Raw genomic sequence first — 15779 nt, 5'->3', positions numbered from 1 at the left:
CTTGTTCACCTCTTAAATTTAAGACATTCATACAAATGCTATTTGCATTTTGAAGTAGCATGTGTGATATGACAGAATCTTTACGGAAGTATTTATTCCACACCTGTCTATCAATACACCTGTTCATCACCCTAGCCCCCCACATACATACATATGGATAAAAAGACTTTTAGAATAATGCTCAGCTACTCTTAATATTGACAATTTCTGGATGTTGGGTTTTTGGGGTGATTTGAAAACATTCATCTTTGCCTTAAAAGTCTTTATATTAACCATGTGTCACTTTCATAATGCAACATGGTTGTTTTTTACTTCCAGAGAAAAGAAACTATACCAAGATAGTTATAACAGGTAGAGAAAATGTTAATTATTGTTATGCTCCCCTATTTCCTCTCCTGTATTTAAAAAACTTCCCCAATCACCAAACAGACGAAGAACACAGCCTTGCTGTGTAACGTGACCATCCCCTTTCTGATGGGGCTTCATCAATCCTGTTGGCTTCTATCTGATTATCCCGGGGGATGAGATCTTTGGTGACACAATGGTGAGCAATGTTCCTGGCAGAGTAAGTACTTACACTCAGGCCAAAACTCAAGGAAAAACTTTTAACCATCGATCCCGTATCCATTAAGCAAAATTATGGGTCATTCGGAGCAATGTCCCTGTGAAAATCATGGCATCTTACAATTTTAAGGTGCTTTCTCAAGTTTTGATCTTTTGATCAAAAGATCAAGGATCTGATCATCCCTTTTGATCTTCAGACTGGCACTGGGAGGGATGCAGGGTAGGAGGCATCACGCCCATTTCACAGATGGGGACACTGAGTCCAGGGATGTGCTCAAAGTTGCCAGCCAGTCACAGCTGGAGCTGGACCCTGTCCCCAGGTCTCTTGAATGTCAACCGGGAGGTCTTTCGACTGCACCACCACTGGCCCGTGTGTATGATAACGAATGATAAGAACCGCACTCCTACACACTTCAAGAATTCATATAAAGGATAAACTCAGCATCTAGAAGTTAAGAGGGACCCTAGAGACCCATCTTTTTCTTTTCTTTTCTTTTCTTTTCTTTTCTTTTCTTTTCTTTTCTTTTCTTTTCTTTTCTTTTCTTTTTTAATTTTAGAGATGGAGAAGCTGTGACAAGTTAGGAGCGGTTGATTAAAGTTCCATTGAATGGAAGTGAGGACAAGGTAGGCATTGGGGGGCAAAAGGAGGCGTTATTTTAAATATGCTGAGTTGGCTGAATCACCAATATTTCTTGGTTTTCTTGGGAAAACCCATAACAGCATGCACAGCTGCTCCTGAGCCCTTCCTTCCAACCTCCATGCTGCTGTCCTTACCCTACTGTTCCCGTCACGCTTCTGTGCCCCCTCCCCTCTGGGGACTTCTTTCTAACCTTTGCTGGGCTTGATCAGAGCTTTTTTTTTTTTTTTTTTTTTTTTTTAAACACGGAAGCATCTAAATCTCAAGACAATGCCTAACTTGGGGCCTCCTCCCAGGTGGCTGCAGGGGAGGCTCACGGTTAGTCTGGTTTGGGCTGAAACCTCCAAAAGCTAAAACAGGTTGCAAACATTCATTGCCAAAGTCCTCAGCGGGACTTCTCCAGGTTCCCAACCTGAAGGAGAAGTCAGACACAGCTGGTCAGGGACCAGTCACGATCCTCAGGCACGCTTGCAACTGGGTCTTTCTTTGCTCCGTCTCCCCTCATGGTGACCTGGCCACTGTCCTCTGCCTTGCCCACTGTCCCCTGCACACTGCTCACTGCTCACTGTCTGTGAACGCTGAGTTCTCACCTAGCGCAGTGCGACCTGAAATCCCACCACAACAGCCTAGCCTGTGCTCAAGGACCTCACTGCCCTTCTGCTCAGGAAATGCAGCGTCTCTGTCATTCTCCCCGACTAAGAGCTCACATTCGTGTGACTCCCCACATGGCATCTCTGGCCAGTGGTTTGCAAAAGTGTTTTAAACTGAATCCTTCTTTCCCCCACCTATGACAAGCCTCTGAAAACCTCATCAAAGCCACAAGAACTCGGCCTCTCCTTTGTCCTCCCCGCTTCCTGCTGTCGCATCTGTCCTCTGGAACCCCAGGCCTCATCAACCGTTAACCCCATTCTAGCCCCATCCTTCCCCAACACACACTTTTTACATAGGCTCCCATGTGGCCCCCACACCAGAAAGCCCTTGAAAATTAGCAGATCAAAAACAGAACTTTTTTTTTCCAGAAACTGGCCTTATCATTTCTATAACTGGCATCTCCCTCTAAGAGAGTCACCACGACTCACGGCTTCAACTCCCACCACCTGCCCTGGCCCCCACGCCCCTGTCACCAAGACTCCTCTCTGCTCTGTCCCCTCCCTCCCATGCCCCCACTGTCCCATCCTTCTGGTGCAGTCAACCTTTGCATATGTGGTCTCTATTTTCCAAGGTATGGCGCCCATGAAACATGTCAAAGCTCTCTCCCGCCTACTGAGCTGAGGGTGCATTGCTCACCTCAACTCTCAAAGACCATTGATTCCGCGGCCAGAGCTCTCCGGGAGAGCTTCCCTGAGGGTACGTGAATCAGCCCAGAACAGGTCCTGCTCCTCAGTCAGCCCGTGTCTTCCATCCACCCCAGCCACCAGCATGACCATTTCCCTACGCTTTCATCTGTCTGTTCAGAATCCTCTCCCCTTCTTCCACTATGAACAATGTGCTGAAGTCCTATTCCTCCATCAAGGTCACTATCAATTGCATGAAGCTTTTATTAATCATCTTCCTTTCTGGCCATGACCCTCCCCTCATGGTCTCTTTCCTGGCCATGACCCTCCCCCCATGATCCTCCGTCCTGGCCATGACCCTCCCTCCACGATCCTCCTTCTTGGCCATGACCCTTCCGCCATGATCCTCCTTCCTGGCCATGACCCTCCCCCATGATCCTCCCTCCTGGCCATGACCCTCCCCACCATGATCCTTGCTGACCATGACCCTCCCCCCATGATCCTCCTTCCTGGACATGACCCTCCCCCATGATCCTCCCTCCTGGCCATGACCCTCCCCCGATGATCCTCCTTCTTGGCCATGATCCTCCCCCCATGGTCCTCTTTCCTGGACATGACCCTCCCCCCCCCCATGATTCTCCTTCTTGACCATGACCCTCCCCCCATGGTCCTCCTTCCTGGACATGACTCTCCCCTCATGGTCTTCCTTCTTGACCATGACCCTCCCTCCATGTTCCTCCTTCCTGACCATGACCCTCCCCCCATGGTCCTCTTTCCTGGACATGACTTCTCCCAGCATTCTCCTTCTATATTATCCTTATGATAACAGCTGAGTTTCACATTAAGACTTTGTAAATGTTCTCACATCCATGATGTTAACTAATGTCCACAAAACCCTGTGAGGCACACAACGAATGGAACCAAGGTTAAGTAATGTGACCAGCTGACAGCATCAACACGTGGCTGTGTGCAGACACTCCCAGGTTGGGCCCCCAGCTTAGTGCACTTCCACTCTTAAACCAACCTAAATAGCTATCATTCTTCCTGCACCTGCAGCATGAGGCCTGGCGATGGTTACTGGTGCATCTATCATCTACACAACAGCAAGGTCCTAGAGCAAAGGGACACTTCGATCTTCCTTTTATCCCTCAAAGCACCTGACACAGGTAGAGATTCAATGGTGAGAACAGCAATCGTGGCTGTGCCCCCTTCTTTTCTGGACACGTCTCATGGGCTGAGTTGCTACATGATTCAAAGTAGCCCATGTAAGGAGTGTTATGAACTTCGTGTGAAAAATGAGCTTTCGAAGTTCAGCAAGGCTGCTCGGGCAGCGGGTGAATGGGCTGTGTGGAGAGCCCCTGGCCACGCTGGACCCATGTTCTTGGCTCCGAGCACACTGACCCGGCCAACCCTGTCCACAGGCAGATCTCCTGGGTGCCCAGGAGGCTGCAAGACCACATCTAGGAAAAACTGCCAGGAGAGGAATTCATTTTTAAGAAGTCTATCAGAAAAAACTCCAGGGGCACTGGGGTGGCTGAGTCAGTAGAGTGTCCAACTTCTTGGTTTCGACGCAGGTCATGATCTCACAGTTTGTGAGTTCGAGCCCCATGTTGGGCCGACAGCACAGAGCCTGCTGGGGATTCTCTCTCTCCCTCTCTCTCTGCTCTTCCCCCACATGTGCTCTCTCTCTCTCAAAATATGTCAATAAACATGAAACAAAGAAAAAACTCCAAAATATTTAAGAAACGTGAAGCCTACCAATTTTTTTGCTCTGTAAAAAATGAGCTACTTTTTCTTCCTTCTACTCTCAACTAATTTGCACCTGAGCCGACAACACCCGCACAGTTGTTCGTTAAGAGACAGCAAACGTTTGACTCTTACCAACAAATTTCTGAGGCATAGAGCTCTTACGTTTGGCGACGTTACTTGCTAGTCTGTCCAGCACGAGGGATCTCTCTGATCCTATCTTGCACAGATCTTCTGCCATCTCACTGTGATTAGCTTCTTCTTTAATGACTAAAGTCAAAGACAGTTAGAGAGGCCAGTTTAGAAAAGCTTACAATGAAAGGATTCGGTCGCATCCAGCATTAAATCTGACATTTGTTAAGCGCCTACAAGAGCCAGGCCCTTTGCAAGGATTATTGCTAATCTCCCCGGCAGCTCTTTCAGCCGGGACAGAGGCTGCCCACGGCCACCTGCTAATGACACCTGCCGGCCGTATGTTATCTCCCGAGGCCAAAGGAACAAACACCATCCCTGTCACCAGAAGCGGGATGGGATTAAGCAACTGTGTCCCTCGGACGAGTCCTCTTAACTTTTCCAGTGCCCCCAAATCCACTAACTCAGTCCCGACACCAGCCTGCTGAGGATCAAAGCACTACCTGTCAGAGCTAGAAATGATCTGAGGTTCCTACGCCATCGACAGGCACCGCGAAGGGATGTGCAGAAGGAACGTGGCCGCCCAAGATGCTACAGCGAATCCGGGCAACATGGGGAGAGAACCCAGAGCTCCTGATCCCTGAACACACAGCAAACTCTGGGAAATCAAATAACACCTGCAAACTGTGGGAAAACCCCTGGGGGGCTAAATGTTGATGGAGGGAGTATTCCTAGCTGACCTCCATTTTTTCCATTTCCATCTTTCTTTCCATGGTTGAAGAGACAACTTTGTCTCCTGCAGAGTCTGCCTATATTCTAGTTTTTACAGTTGGGTTTTTGGGGATAGAACGTTCATGTCCCTGCAACGTATTGTAATATACGAAGAGCTGAAAATGCCAATTAATTACATTCCAAACAGTTAACCAATCCCTCTGGCACCACTTCTGAATGGTCCGCTTAAATCCCACTGCCCTATTTCTCCCTCTCCTCCTTCCCCAGATATGACATGCTGATTTATCACAGGATCTATAGGATCTTCTGTTACTATTCTCGATTTCTATCTATTCTCCCAAAGAGCCCCATGTCATAGCTACATTTTAACACAGCACGACACATTACTTTTCCTTTTTCAACCATGCCAATTCTCTCATCTACGTTTCCAGATACACTTCACGATATTCCAAATTTTATGTTGGACCCACGCCTTGATTCGGGAAGATTCGTGCCCGCAGTGTCTGACCCTCCCCCTCTCCAGTGTTCCACGTTTGCTTTCTTGCCTCAGCACGGTGTGGTAGCTTCCTTCATTATGCCCTGCACATTACCTGCTAAGATGATTTCTAAGTATTTTATGTCTCCATTGCTATTATGAAGGCCGCTCTGGAAGCCTATATTTCAAATTGGTTATTATCGCCGGTATATGTAATTTTTTAACATCAGAAATGCGTGTTTCCTGCTCAATGAGCAAACATAATAACCCACACCCTGACTGGTGTGAAGGATACACACAAAATCCACGAAGCCCAATTCCAGGGGGCGTGCACATCTGACCTATGGCTCCCACATGCTTGCCCACATGTCCGTCCTTCTCGGCCAAGCAGAGCACTGTGGGTGTCTTCCCTGCCCAGGGCCACAGGGCCTCCTGAGACCCTCGGGGTCATCACAGTGAGGGACAAAGGAGTCCCAGACTCCCAGATCAGTGGCATTTCCCTGCAAGAGCTTGTAATACGATCTGTGTACCTGAATGATCATCTTCCAAATGCTCGAGAGAAACTTACTTCATCCCTAAAGGAAGTTGTGACAGATGACCAAGAAACCTTTAACTAAGTAAAGCTACATTCAGAAAAATTAAACTCTCCCACATCCTAGCTGGGCTAGGCTTTGCTTTTACCTAATCCCAAAGAATGGCCCCAACCTAAGGGGTTTGAAGAGGGAAGAGGGTGTCTGGGTGCCCACGGGAGCACCGAGGGGGCTGCTCTCCGGCTCTGTAGAGAGAATGGGGCTTGAAAGACACACAGAAGGCACAGGTTCGACCAGCCCTGGCACAGCAAAGTGACCAAGACCCCCCCTGCCCACACCTCAGCAGCCCACTGCCTGCCCCCAGGATCCCAGATGTCATCTTGCAGGACTCTGACTGAAGTGCTTTTATGGATACCTTCCACCCCCTGGGCAGCGCTCACCACATGCCTGAAGCCTTCTTATCTCCTGAACACAGGGACATAAGGACCCATCACTGCGGCATTCCAAATAATCTGATCACCCAAGGGAAGAAATTAGCATTTCAGGGCTGCGTTGACTCTGCCTATGGGGTAACGTACATATGGCTGACACACAGGCTCACTGACATGGACGGCCCGTGGGTGACACGTGTCTGCATTCTCTGCCCTCATTTCTGCCAGGTTGGCCGGGCAGGAATTAGCACTCCTACTTGAGAGCCCGGGATCGCATTCAAACCCAGGTACAGAGATGCAACTTGAGCCCAGGTCTCAGGGACCGCCAGGAGCAGCCCGCTGTGATCTCCCAGCGTGTTTCTTCAGTAATAAAATAGCGGAGAAAACCAATGCGCTCTGTCTGTGTCTCCTGTTCATTCTGTCTTCTCGACTCCATGTGTATGGCTCTAGAGGGACATTCAGATCACGGTATTCAAACAGGTCAGTACTGTAGGTAATAAATTGCAGCAAATATCTGTTGGGTCGACAAATGGCTTATTTGAACATGGATCCGTCCATTCTGGAAACATACATTTCAAATTGGTTATGATGGCTGGATGTGCAATTTTTTTTTTTACATCAGAAATGGTGTTTTTCATTAAATGGGCAAACATAAGGGCTCACATCCAGATTTACGTAAAGGATACGCACAAAATCCATAAAACCCATTGTCACCGGTCTCTCATTTGACCTATGGAGCCAGGATGCTTCTTCACGTGACCCTCCTTCTCGGCAAAGCAGGGCACTGTGGCCCTTACTTCCAAGGCCCATTAATTTATTTTTGGCAGGAAAATACAACATCTAAACAAAGTTTAAATTTTATTCTAAAGGAACGCCATCATCTCTGAACCTGTAGACGCCATCTTGGGGGTTGGCCACAAACTGGTGACTAGTACATGATTATTAGGATTTTCCTATCTAGTCTCACCTGCTCCAGTAACCCTCCATACCTTTCCTTTCTAGAAACAGACACCAGACTTGGAAGAGAGCTAAATGATAATTCAGTGGGATCTTCCCATTTTACAGGTGACAAGAGTAAGGCTTGCCCAGAGAGGTCAATGGTCAGCCCTCAGATCCACAGCTAATCGGTGAGGCAGGCAGTGCTAGGACCACAGAGGTGCTGCCACATAAAACGTTGCCCCTTGATGCCCCAACTATCTGACTCTTGGGCCTCCGTTCATTTATTTTTTTAATTTTTTTAAGTTTATTTATTTATTTTGAGAGAGAGTGAGCAGGGGAGGGGCAGAGAGAGAAGGAGAGAGAGACCCAAGCAGACTCCACACTGTTAGCGCAGAGCCCAACATGGGGCTCGATCTCATGACCCTGGGATCATGAGCCTGAGCCGCAATCAAGAGTCAGATGCTTAACCGACTGAGCCACCCAGGTGTCCCAGAATTCCACTCTGACTGTTTGTCTCTCCTGTTCTCACCTGTCCTTAATCTGAATCTCTTGCCCATACCTCATGCCTCTCAACTCTCCATTTCACATGGTTAAGAGAGTAAGTTTTGTCTTATGTGTATTTCACCACAGTAGAAGTACGATAAGCGATCACACAAAATTTAAAATCACAAAAGCGACCCGAGTATTCCCTGGTGGATTTCCTTTATGAGCCATTCATTAAAGCCAGAAAGCTGAGTGAGATTTAACAAACTTTCGACCCTTAATTTCATTTCTGCTTCTGGGTCCCGTGATGATTTTTCCAGCGGTGGCGTCAAATAAACCGCGTTTGTAAGGAGGTCGGCTTCCACTGACCTATTCAGACATTTCTTATGTCTTAAAAGGTTAGAAAGGTGCCTTTTATGACAGCGCTGTCCCTTGGAGTAAATTCAGCCTCCTTCGACACCAGCGTGAGCATCCTTCACTTTACATTTTCTAAGATCGGAGTCAAGTGCCACAGGGTGATGTGGTGCCTCGGGCACCAAGGCTCATAAGAAAAAAGCAGCCTTTCCTCCAATCCTGTGATAGCCGCAACCCTCTCGACTGTCAGGGTTTTGCCAAGGAGCTCACTCGTTCCAGACAGGTGCCGAAACGGATGAACGAAAACCCAGCCTGAAAGCTTTCATTCGATCAACTTCATGAAAAGAAGAGTTTTTAAGACAAGATTTCACATCTTATTTTGAGGACTAAGCACAAAGAAGCAATCGATACTCCTGGTTTAGTTAAAAAAAAATTCCCCAAACCAAGAACCGCCCGCCCCCCACCCCCGGCAAAGTTTCTGCGGTCACTATTCTCTCAGACACTTCCCCAGCTTTCAAGAGGGAGGGGTTCAAGGTCAGGCTCTCTCTGGTGAGATGAGGGCTTCAAAAGTCGGGAAGCACGGAGTGCTTCTGCCAAAAATGTCCCTCGGTCGGGGCGGTGGCGGCTCGCACGCCTGGGTTGTGCACCCGGCGCTGTGTGCCCGGGGCCCTTCTTCGCTGCGTGCCGGGAGGGTGAGCCAGCGCTTACCTGGGTACAGCGTGCCTGGAAGGCCCATGCTTTGCAAGTAGTTGTGGCAACGCTCTTTATGTTCCTCTAAAGAGCTTCGCTGTTTATAGCTTCGGCCACAATATCCACATTTGTGAGGTTTACCAACTGCAGAAAACACAATCGAGTTCAAGACCCCAATTAAATACTGGCCTTGGTGTGATGGGAATTCATGCAATACAATCACTACCGAAAAAGGCAAAGAACCCCTCCCCTCTTGAGAGCTAAAGTGGACTCAGTCAAAATTGCCGAATTTAAAAATAGGAATGCCCAGGGGTTTCGCTGAATGTACCAAGAACTCGTGTGACTCTGGTTTCACCTTAATTTGCCCACTGTCCTAACTCCCAAATTCTCTTCTACTGAAATCACTGTTCTTTAACTGGAGGAAATGGGCCATCACCGTTGTGATCGCATGGGCACCACGTGGGCGGAGACGTGAGGGATGTCCCCGGTTGCCTGGAGGATACACAGATGCTCCCCTAAAGTCAGACTCGTCCATGTCTACGCTGCGGGCCAGGTCTGGCAAGACACTGGTGACAGATCTAAATGCACCCAAAGTGCATTCAGTTCCAGGATGCTAAACTGGATAACTTGAGGTCTCGAAGATACCACAGCGGATAGTGATGCGTTAATGAAATGAGCATTTGTTTCCAAAATGTATTTTCCTGTTCTAGCTTCAAAAAGCTCTGTGTTCTCCCTAAAAGCTTAAGGATGGCGTGGTCTCTGGATCAGCCCTGACCAACAAAACTCACTATGACGATGGATGTGTTCTTCATCTGTGCTGTCCAATGCGATAGTCATTGTACTGTTCAATATGGTGGCCACCCGTGAACCACTGAGCATGCAGAGTCTGGCTACAGTCACCGAGGACTGAAGTTTTGATTTCATTTAAGTTTAATTGACGAAACTTAAATTTAAATGCCACATATGGCTAGTGGCCACTGCTTTAGGCAGTGCAGTATCTATAATGAGGTTAGTTCCTCCCAAACTTTATGGAGCGGTATTTTAGGGAAAGAAGACTCACGCCAACAAATTCATATCGTGCCCAAGCTTAATGACTTTCATAGACAGCGCTTTAAGAGATGAGATAAGTAAAGTATCTTTATTTACGTAAGGAATATAAATTTCCATCCGAAGACCAGAATCTTCTCCTACTTCCTTCTCATGTTGTTAGATTTCACATATCTGAATGTATTATATAAAAATCAATACCATCCAAATCGGAATGCTTGGTAAAATGGTTCAACCAAAGCTTGTACTGGTTCCATCTCTTCCTTAGGTGAACAGAAGCAATGGTTAGAGAAGACTAAGACGAAATGTAAAATTTGACCTTTGGAGCATTTCACAGAGGAAGAAAGGGATCCATCCCTACCTGTAGAAAGCATCGTGTCCCTAACACCGGGGAAGTAACCTGGAAATGCACAGTGTTGCCTAAAATACACCTTGAAGCACAGCCCAAGATTCTGAAGGGAAGAAAGTCTCTAGCTTGGCTTGTGACTTCCAAAGAAGGCGGTGAGGAAGGAAGGGCCTCCTCTATCCTGCCAGACCGCCCCACCCTGTATCAATCTGGGACAAAGCTATAGTCACATCTCGCCACTGATGTGTCGTTGGCCTTTGGAACCTCAAGCCACCACCAGCTGCCAGAGAAAACTGTGAGATGGATCACGGTTTCAGTGGAGTTGGGAGGGAGGCAGTGGGCCACTTCACTGTGGCCCCATTTGGGTTTGCAGATGAAGAACGAAGTCTTCATTTTATTCTAGTGAAGTCCTCTTATGGAGCCTCCATCAGCATCTTTTCCGAGAGCTGTGTGGCTCCCTCAGGTGGCAGAGTCACCAGCAGCCCTGGGTCAATGGTATCGTATTACCTACTTGCTCATCAGTGCATCCGTGATAGAAACAAGCTGTCCAAAGTCTACCACGCTCCTGCATAATTACTCAAGTAACTGGCCGTGCTTAGAGCAGGGGACCGTCATGCCTCGAAGGACGTCAGCGGGCATGGAACCAGAGTGGCCTAAAGTACTGCATTGGATGCTCCAGACTTCACAGTAGGAAGGAAAGAAAAGAGAGAGGCATCACTTCAAGGTTCAAGGACTGCCGTGCAGGTGAGATTTCGGCTGCCAATCAGAGTAACTGGGGATTATGAGGACACGGTTGGCGTCGCCTGAGGATGAGTCTTGGTGTCTTCCACCTACGTGGGGTCGTGGTTCCTACCGCCTCAACGGGGTACTGTTGGCAACCGTGCTGATGTCCACTTGACCTGCACGGATGACGGATGAGAAGTGCCTCTGCCCTAGACCACCCAGACGGTCTGCTCGTCACATCCGAAACCTTATCATTTCCCTGCACACCTTCCCTTCTTGGCGGGGGGGGGGGGGGGGCGGGCAGCACACAGGCTCCTCGTTATTGACACAGGTGAACACTGAAGAACACTCACTGTCGCCCTCCTGTCCTCCAGTTTGGGGTGGGCCATCTGTTCCCCCTGTCCCCTGCAGCACAGCCCTCCCCGCCCCCCTCAACAGGTTCCAGGCCCCCCTGGAGGGAATGGGTGGCTTCGGTCCCACCATCACCCCCTGCTTACCTCAGTTTTGTACAGCTCCTCTCTTGGAAGATTTTAAGTTTTCTAATTAAAGAACATTTGGGGGATCGGCATGGAGAGGAGGTGTCATGTCTGGACCCCAAAAGGGAACCGGCAGTCCCAGGGCCCCTGTGACCACCTGCTTCGCCTCCTCGTGAGCTGCTGCAGGTACCCACCGCCCCCTCCCCCAGCAGAAAGACTATGAAACGCTGGCTAAAATGCGTCCCGTGCCCCCTTCTAGGGTCACTTACGGATTGATGCGTTCGTGTGCAATGTGTCTGAAGGTAAACCTTAGAAACTCACCTTCCACTGTGGACTCTAGCCCCTCCTTCTATTGGAAGTCTCTCCTGAAACCTCCCGCCCTGCCCTGGAGACCTGCCGTCCCCTCCCTGCGCTCCCACCGTCCCCTCAGAGGCTGGCGTCACCACACTTGCAGCACGTTGGTGCTTCGCTACTGCCCACCTGCCTCCCCCACAGAGCGTGACGTCCCTGGGCGCTCAGTACATACTCACGGGCCACAGAACGGGGCACAAGGAGAGGCCACTAAAGCCTCACTATTAACAACACTCCTCACACCTGGGAGGAGACAGCCCCGACTATAGGCAGATCTTCCCCAGGAGGCAGCATCCCTACCAATGGGGACAGTGTGGCCCTGGCGAGGTCTGGAGGGAGCTGGTCTGAAGCCTCTTCCTCCCCCAAGTGGCCTCTTAGCTGAGGCGTGACTGGCTCCTGACACGAGTTACACAGTCGGGCTCACTCAGGGCAGTGTCCCCCTGGGGAGCGGGGGGACAGGCGTGTCCCCAACCAGGACAGAGAGCGGTAGGCCCTTCTCGCGTCATCGCTCAGCTTTGCAAAGTAACTATGCCCGTGACCGCCGCTCTGCGTAAAGCAGTAATACGAGCGACTTCGCAATTTCGATAAAGACATGTACTTGGGAACTTTGGGGACACGACCCGCGCGCCTCGTGGAAAGCACACGGCTGGCAAAGCCGCTTAGAAAAGCCTCACTTACCTGTCGAAACACTCTCTGTAAATTGGGACTTCTGTGCGCGCGCGCGTATTTCCCACCCACATCATCTGGTTTAGGGGGAGTCAAACTCGGGGACCGGGGCACGGATGCCCAGGGTGTGTGGGTGTGTGGGGGTGTCCCCCCACCCCGGGCCGGCCTGCAGGGGGCGCTCCGGCGCGCGCGCGCGCGCGCGCGCGTGCACACATGCGCCCAGTGGACCTACCGGAGTGCGTCCTCAGGTGGCCAGTGAGGGCGTCCCGCCGGCGGCACGCGTAATTGCAGAGATGACACTTAAAGGGCTTCTCCCCAGAGTGCAGCTTGATGTGCCGAAGCAGGTTGCCCTTCTGCGTGAACGAAGCTCCGCACTGGTTGCACTGGAAAGGCCGCTCGCCTGGGAGGAGGAGAGGGGATCGGTGAGAACAAAACTCTGCGCGCGCCCGCGCGCGGGGACAGGTGCAGGACCCGCGAGGAAGTTGCTTCCCACGGGGGCCCGGTGACTTCCACCCGCTGCAGGTTTGATAGAACACGAGGCTTTCAGACTAAACCTGCCAGTTCCTTAACGCTTCACTGGTTGGGTCAATTTGATCTGAAAATCTAATTTTTTTTCCCTAAATCAGAATGGCACATCACAATGCAAATTCAAACTCATTTAAATAAAGTGACTGCAACATTTTGTGATGAAGAGCCACTCTTCCTGATCAGCAGTTTTGGAATAAACCAATATCCAATTTTGCGTGTTGTGGCATTTGGTGGGGTTTTTAATGTGGCTTTTTTCAAAGGGTCTTTAAAATATGCCACTGAAGCAAGCAAAATAAAAAGGAAACTCATTAAAAATGCATTTCAGGATCACAAGTTCATTTCAGCGTTACATTCTTATATTTAAATGAAAGGCACTTCATTATAACTGTTATAATAAGTTCTTTTCATTTACATTTTCCCTGTATTTTCCCTTTCAATTTCTTCTCCATTACCTGTCTGTCCCTACGCAGGCAAATCAGGAAGGAGACAGACAGAGAGAGTGTGAGGCTGAGAGAGAGAGAGAGAAGGAGAAAGATTGAATAAAATAAGTTAAGAAAGAGAAGTCCAAAGACAAGTCCCTAATCCCCCCCCCCCCAAATGGTAGGGCATCCAAGCCAGGGCCACATGGAGGTCTCTGGCTTTTTCCTTTTTTGCTTTCCTCCCCAAATCCTGAACCCGTGAAGCTCTCGCTGGCCTCTATGCACAGAAGATAAGTTGTATTTTCAGTACAACTATTCTAAGAGATGCACATGACTTGCTATTAGGAATTCTGGGGATGTTACAGCTGGAGTGGTGGCCAAGAAAGCGTGGGACCCTCTGCTGGATGTGGCAGTGCCTGACTGTATGCGGGGGGACCCCACAGAGGGACACACGCGGGCATCTGTGGGAAAGAAACAGGCTATTGAGCAGTCCTGGGGCTCGGACTCCCTCCCGCTCCGAGCTGGTGACCATCTCGCTTCGTTCTCGTGTTAGAAGAAGAATATACCTGTCAGGCTTAAGCACACATTAAAGCTCTTTTGGAAACAACTGCTTTTTCTTTTCTTTTCCTTTTTTTTTTTTTTTTTTTTTTAGAAGAGCTCTATGCGACCACAGTATCTGGTGTTGAGATACCATGAAAAAAAAAAAAAAAACACTTCCTGGTAACGGGTTTCTTTTTTTTTTCTTAGGAAAAAAGACCGTGCGAAAATGCGTCTTTAACAATGTTCCCAAATGATTGATGTGGTTTAGGTGAACGAGACAGAACTCTGACCAAAGTAGAAGCATGTCCGGTCCTATGAAAATCACCACCAGCTTCGGCGTAAAAGTTTACACGGGCACCTGGATGTCATGATGGTTATTGCTTTTGTTTTCAGGCAGGGCGGGCGGATGTGCTAGTCCAAAAAATGAAACTAACGTGTGATTTTTCATTGCAGGCTGGGGGTGGGGGGGGGGAATGCTGCTACCAAACAGGGCGTATTCGCTATTTCCCCAAATCTGTATCTGGGTCGCACTTGGCTGGGCAAAGAGGGTTGAAAGCCAAGCAGGTGAGAAGGTGACAGTAAAACCAACCAGCAAGAATGAAGGAAATCCCTGAGATACAAGCCCGCGCTGGGTCAGAAGATTCCAAGAGCTGGTGGCCAGGTGACCCTGAGAAGCGTCCAGGAGCATCTGATGATCTATCAGAAACACTTCTGGGCCGTCGTCACCCACGTGCATGAACGTAGATATTTTAACTCCGAGCAGGTGCAAGGGAAAAGAGGAGTCAGTGGTCCCTGGGGGCCGGAGACCCGGCAGGGTGGAGCGGGTTACGTCAGGGTGCACCTTCAGCTGGACATTCCGGAAAGGCAGTCAGTAAGGAATGCTCTCACCACAAAACTGCTTCTAATAAGGGTGGAGGACTCTTCCTGGTGGCGCGGATGTGTCCTGGCATGACCCAAAGCTAGCCAGCTGTGTGAGGTACCCCCTCCATGCCGATGAGGCTGGGGGATCCTGCGGTGGACATAGGAGGGGCAGGCCATTAAAGCCATGCTCCCCTCCCCGCCCCCCAGCCCCCTTCTGCAGAACAGGGCGGGAAGGAAAGAAAGGCGGCCGTTTCTTCAAGAGTGAAATCTGTCTTCTAATGTGAGTCAGTGGTTCTCGCGTCTCTTGCTGAGCCTGGCGTCTTAATCCCGCTGGCCGGCTTTCCTTGGAAATCTATTTGTTTCTGATTGCCTGGGCCGGCATGAATATGTAATGGGGGGCATGGAGACTCGGAGGGAGCGTTCTCCGAAGTGACAACACAGTGTTCAACTTAAGGCAGTTTCCCTCTGGAGCTGCTAACAGGAAGAGGGGCACCGCCCCGCTGCTGGACGGCAGAACGCGGTGCACGTTATTTGTGTCTCTCTGTTCGCCACTGTCAGCTGCTTGCCTCCTGTGGGTCCTTCATTCGTGTGGTGTAGCTAAGTGAGATCAAGGGTCCCAGGGCTGGATGTCTTTTATGTAGTGGGATCAAGACTTTATTATCCTGAACTCAAAAATTAAGTTAATCTCAGTGACTGTGCAGATGTGCCACTTTAGGGACTCTCTGGAAGAATGTTTGAGCCCCCGGGGAGCCTGGGTGGCTCAGACAGTTAAGTGCCTGACTCTTGATTTCGGATCAGCTCGTGATCTCAGGGTTCGTGGGATTGAGCCCCACGT

At 49.6% G+C, this 15779-nt stretch overlaps 1 protein-coding gene across 15 annotated transcripts in view; it reads right to left on the bottom strand.

The window, feature by feature from the left end:
- IKZF1 (IKAROS family zinc finger 1) overlaps positions 1 to 15779 on the bottom strand; it is a 101494-nt gene that overhangs the window by 8949 nt on the left and 76766 nt on the right. For 6 of the 15 annotated variants that reach the window (XM_030307645.1, XM_030307653.1, XM_030307651.1 and 3 more), the window contains 3 exons: positions 12829 to 12996; positions 9006 to 9131; positions 4357 to 4491 (listed from right to left, as the gene is read on the bottom strand). In XM_030307645.1, the coding sequence (XP_030163505.1) occupies positions 4357 to 4491; positions 9006 to 9131; positions 12829 to 12996 (429 nt within the window). The remainder of the gene's footprint in view (positions 1 to 4356; positions 4492 to 9005; positions 9132 to 12828; positions 12997 to 15779) is intronic. The other 9 variants (XM_030307648.1, XM_030307658.1, XM_030307650.1 and 6 more) reach the window with 5 other exon arrangements.

This window comes from Lynx canadensis, chromosome A2, assembly GCF_007474595.2.
Source record: "Lynx canadensis isolate LIC74 chromosome A2, mLynCan4.pri.v2, whole genome shotgun sequence".
NCBI classification, from domain to species: domain Eukaryota; kingdom Metazoa; phylum Chordata; class Mammalia; order Carnivora; family Felidae; genus Lynx; species Lynx canadensis.
Note: the sequence above shows the minus strand (reverse complement) of the source record. Positions and strands in the feature narration are given on the sequence as shown.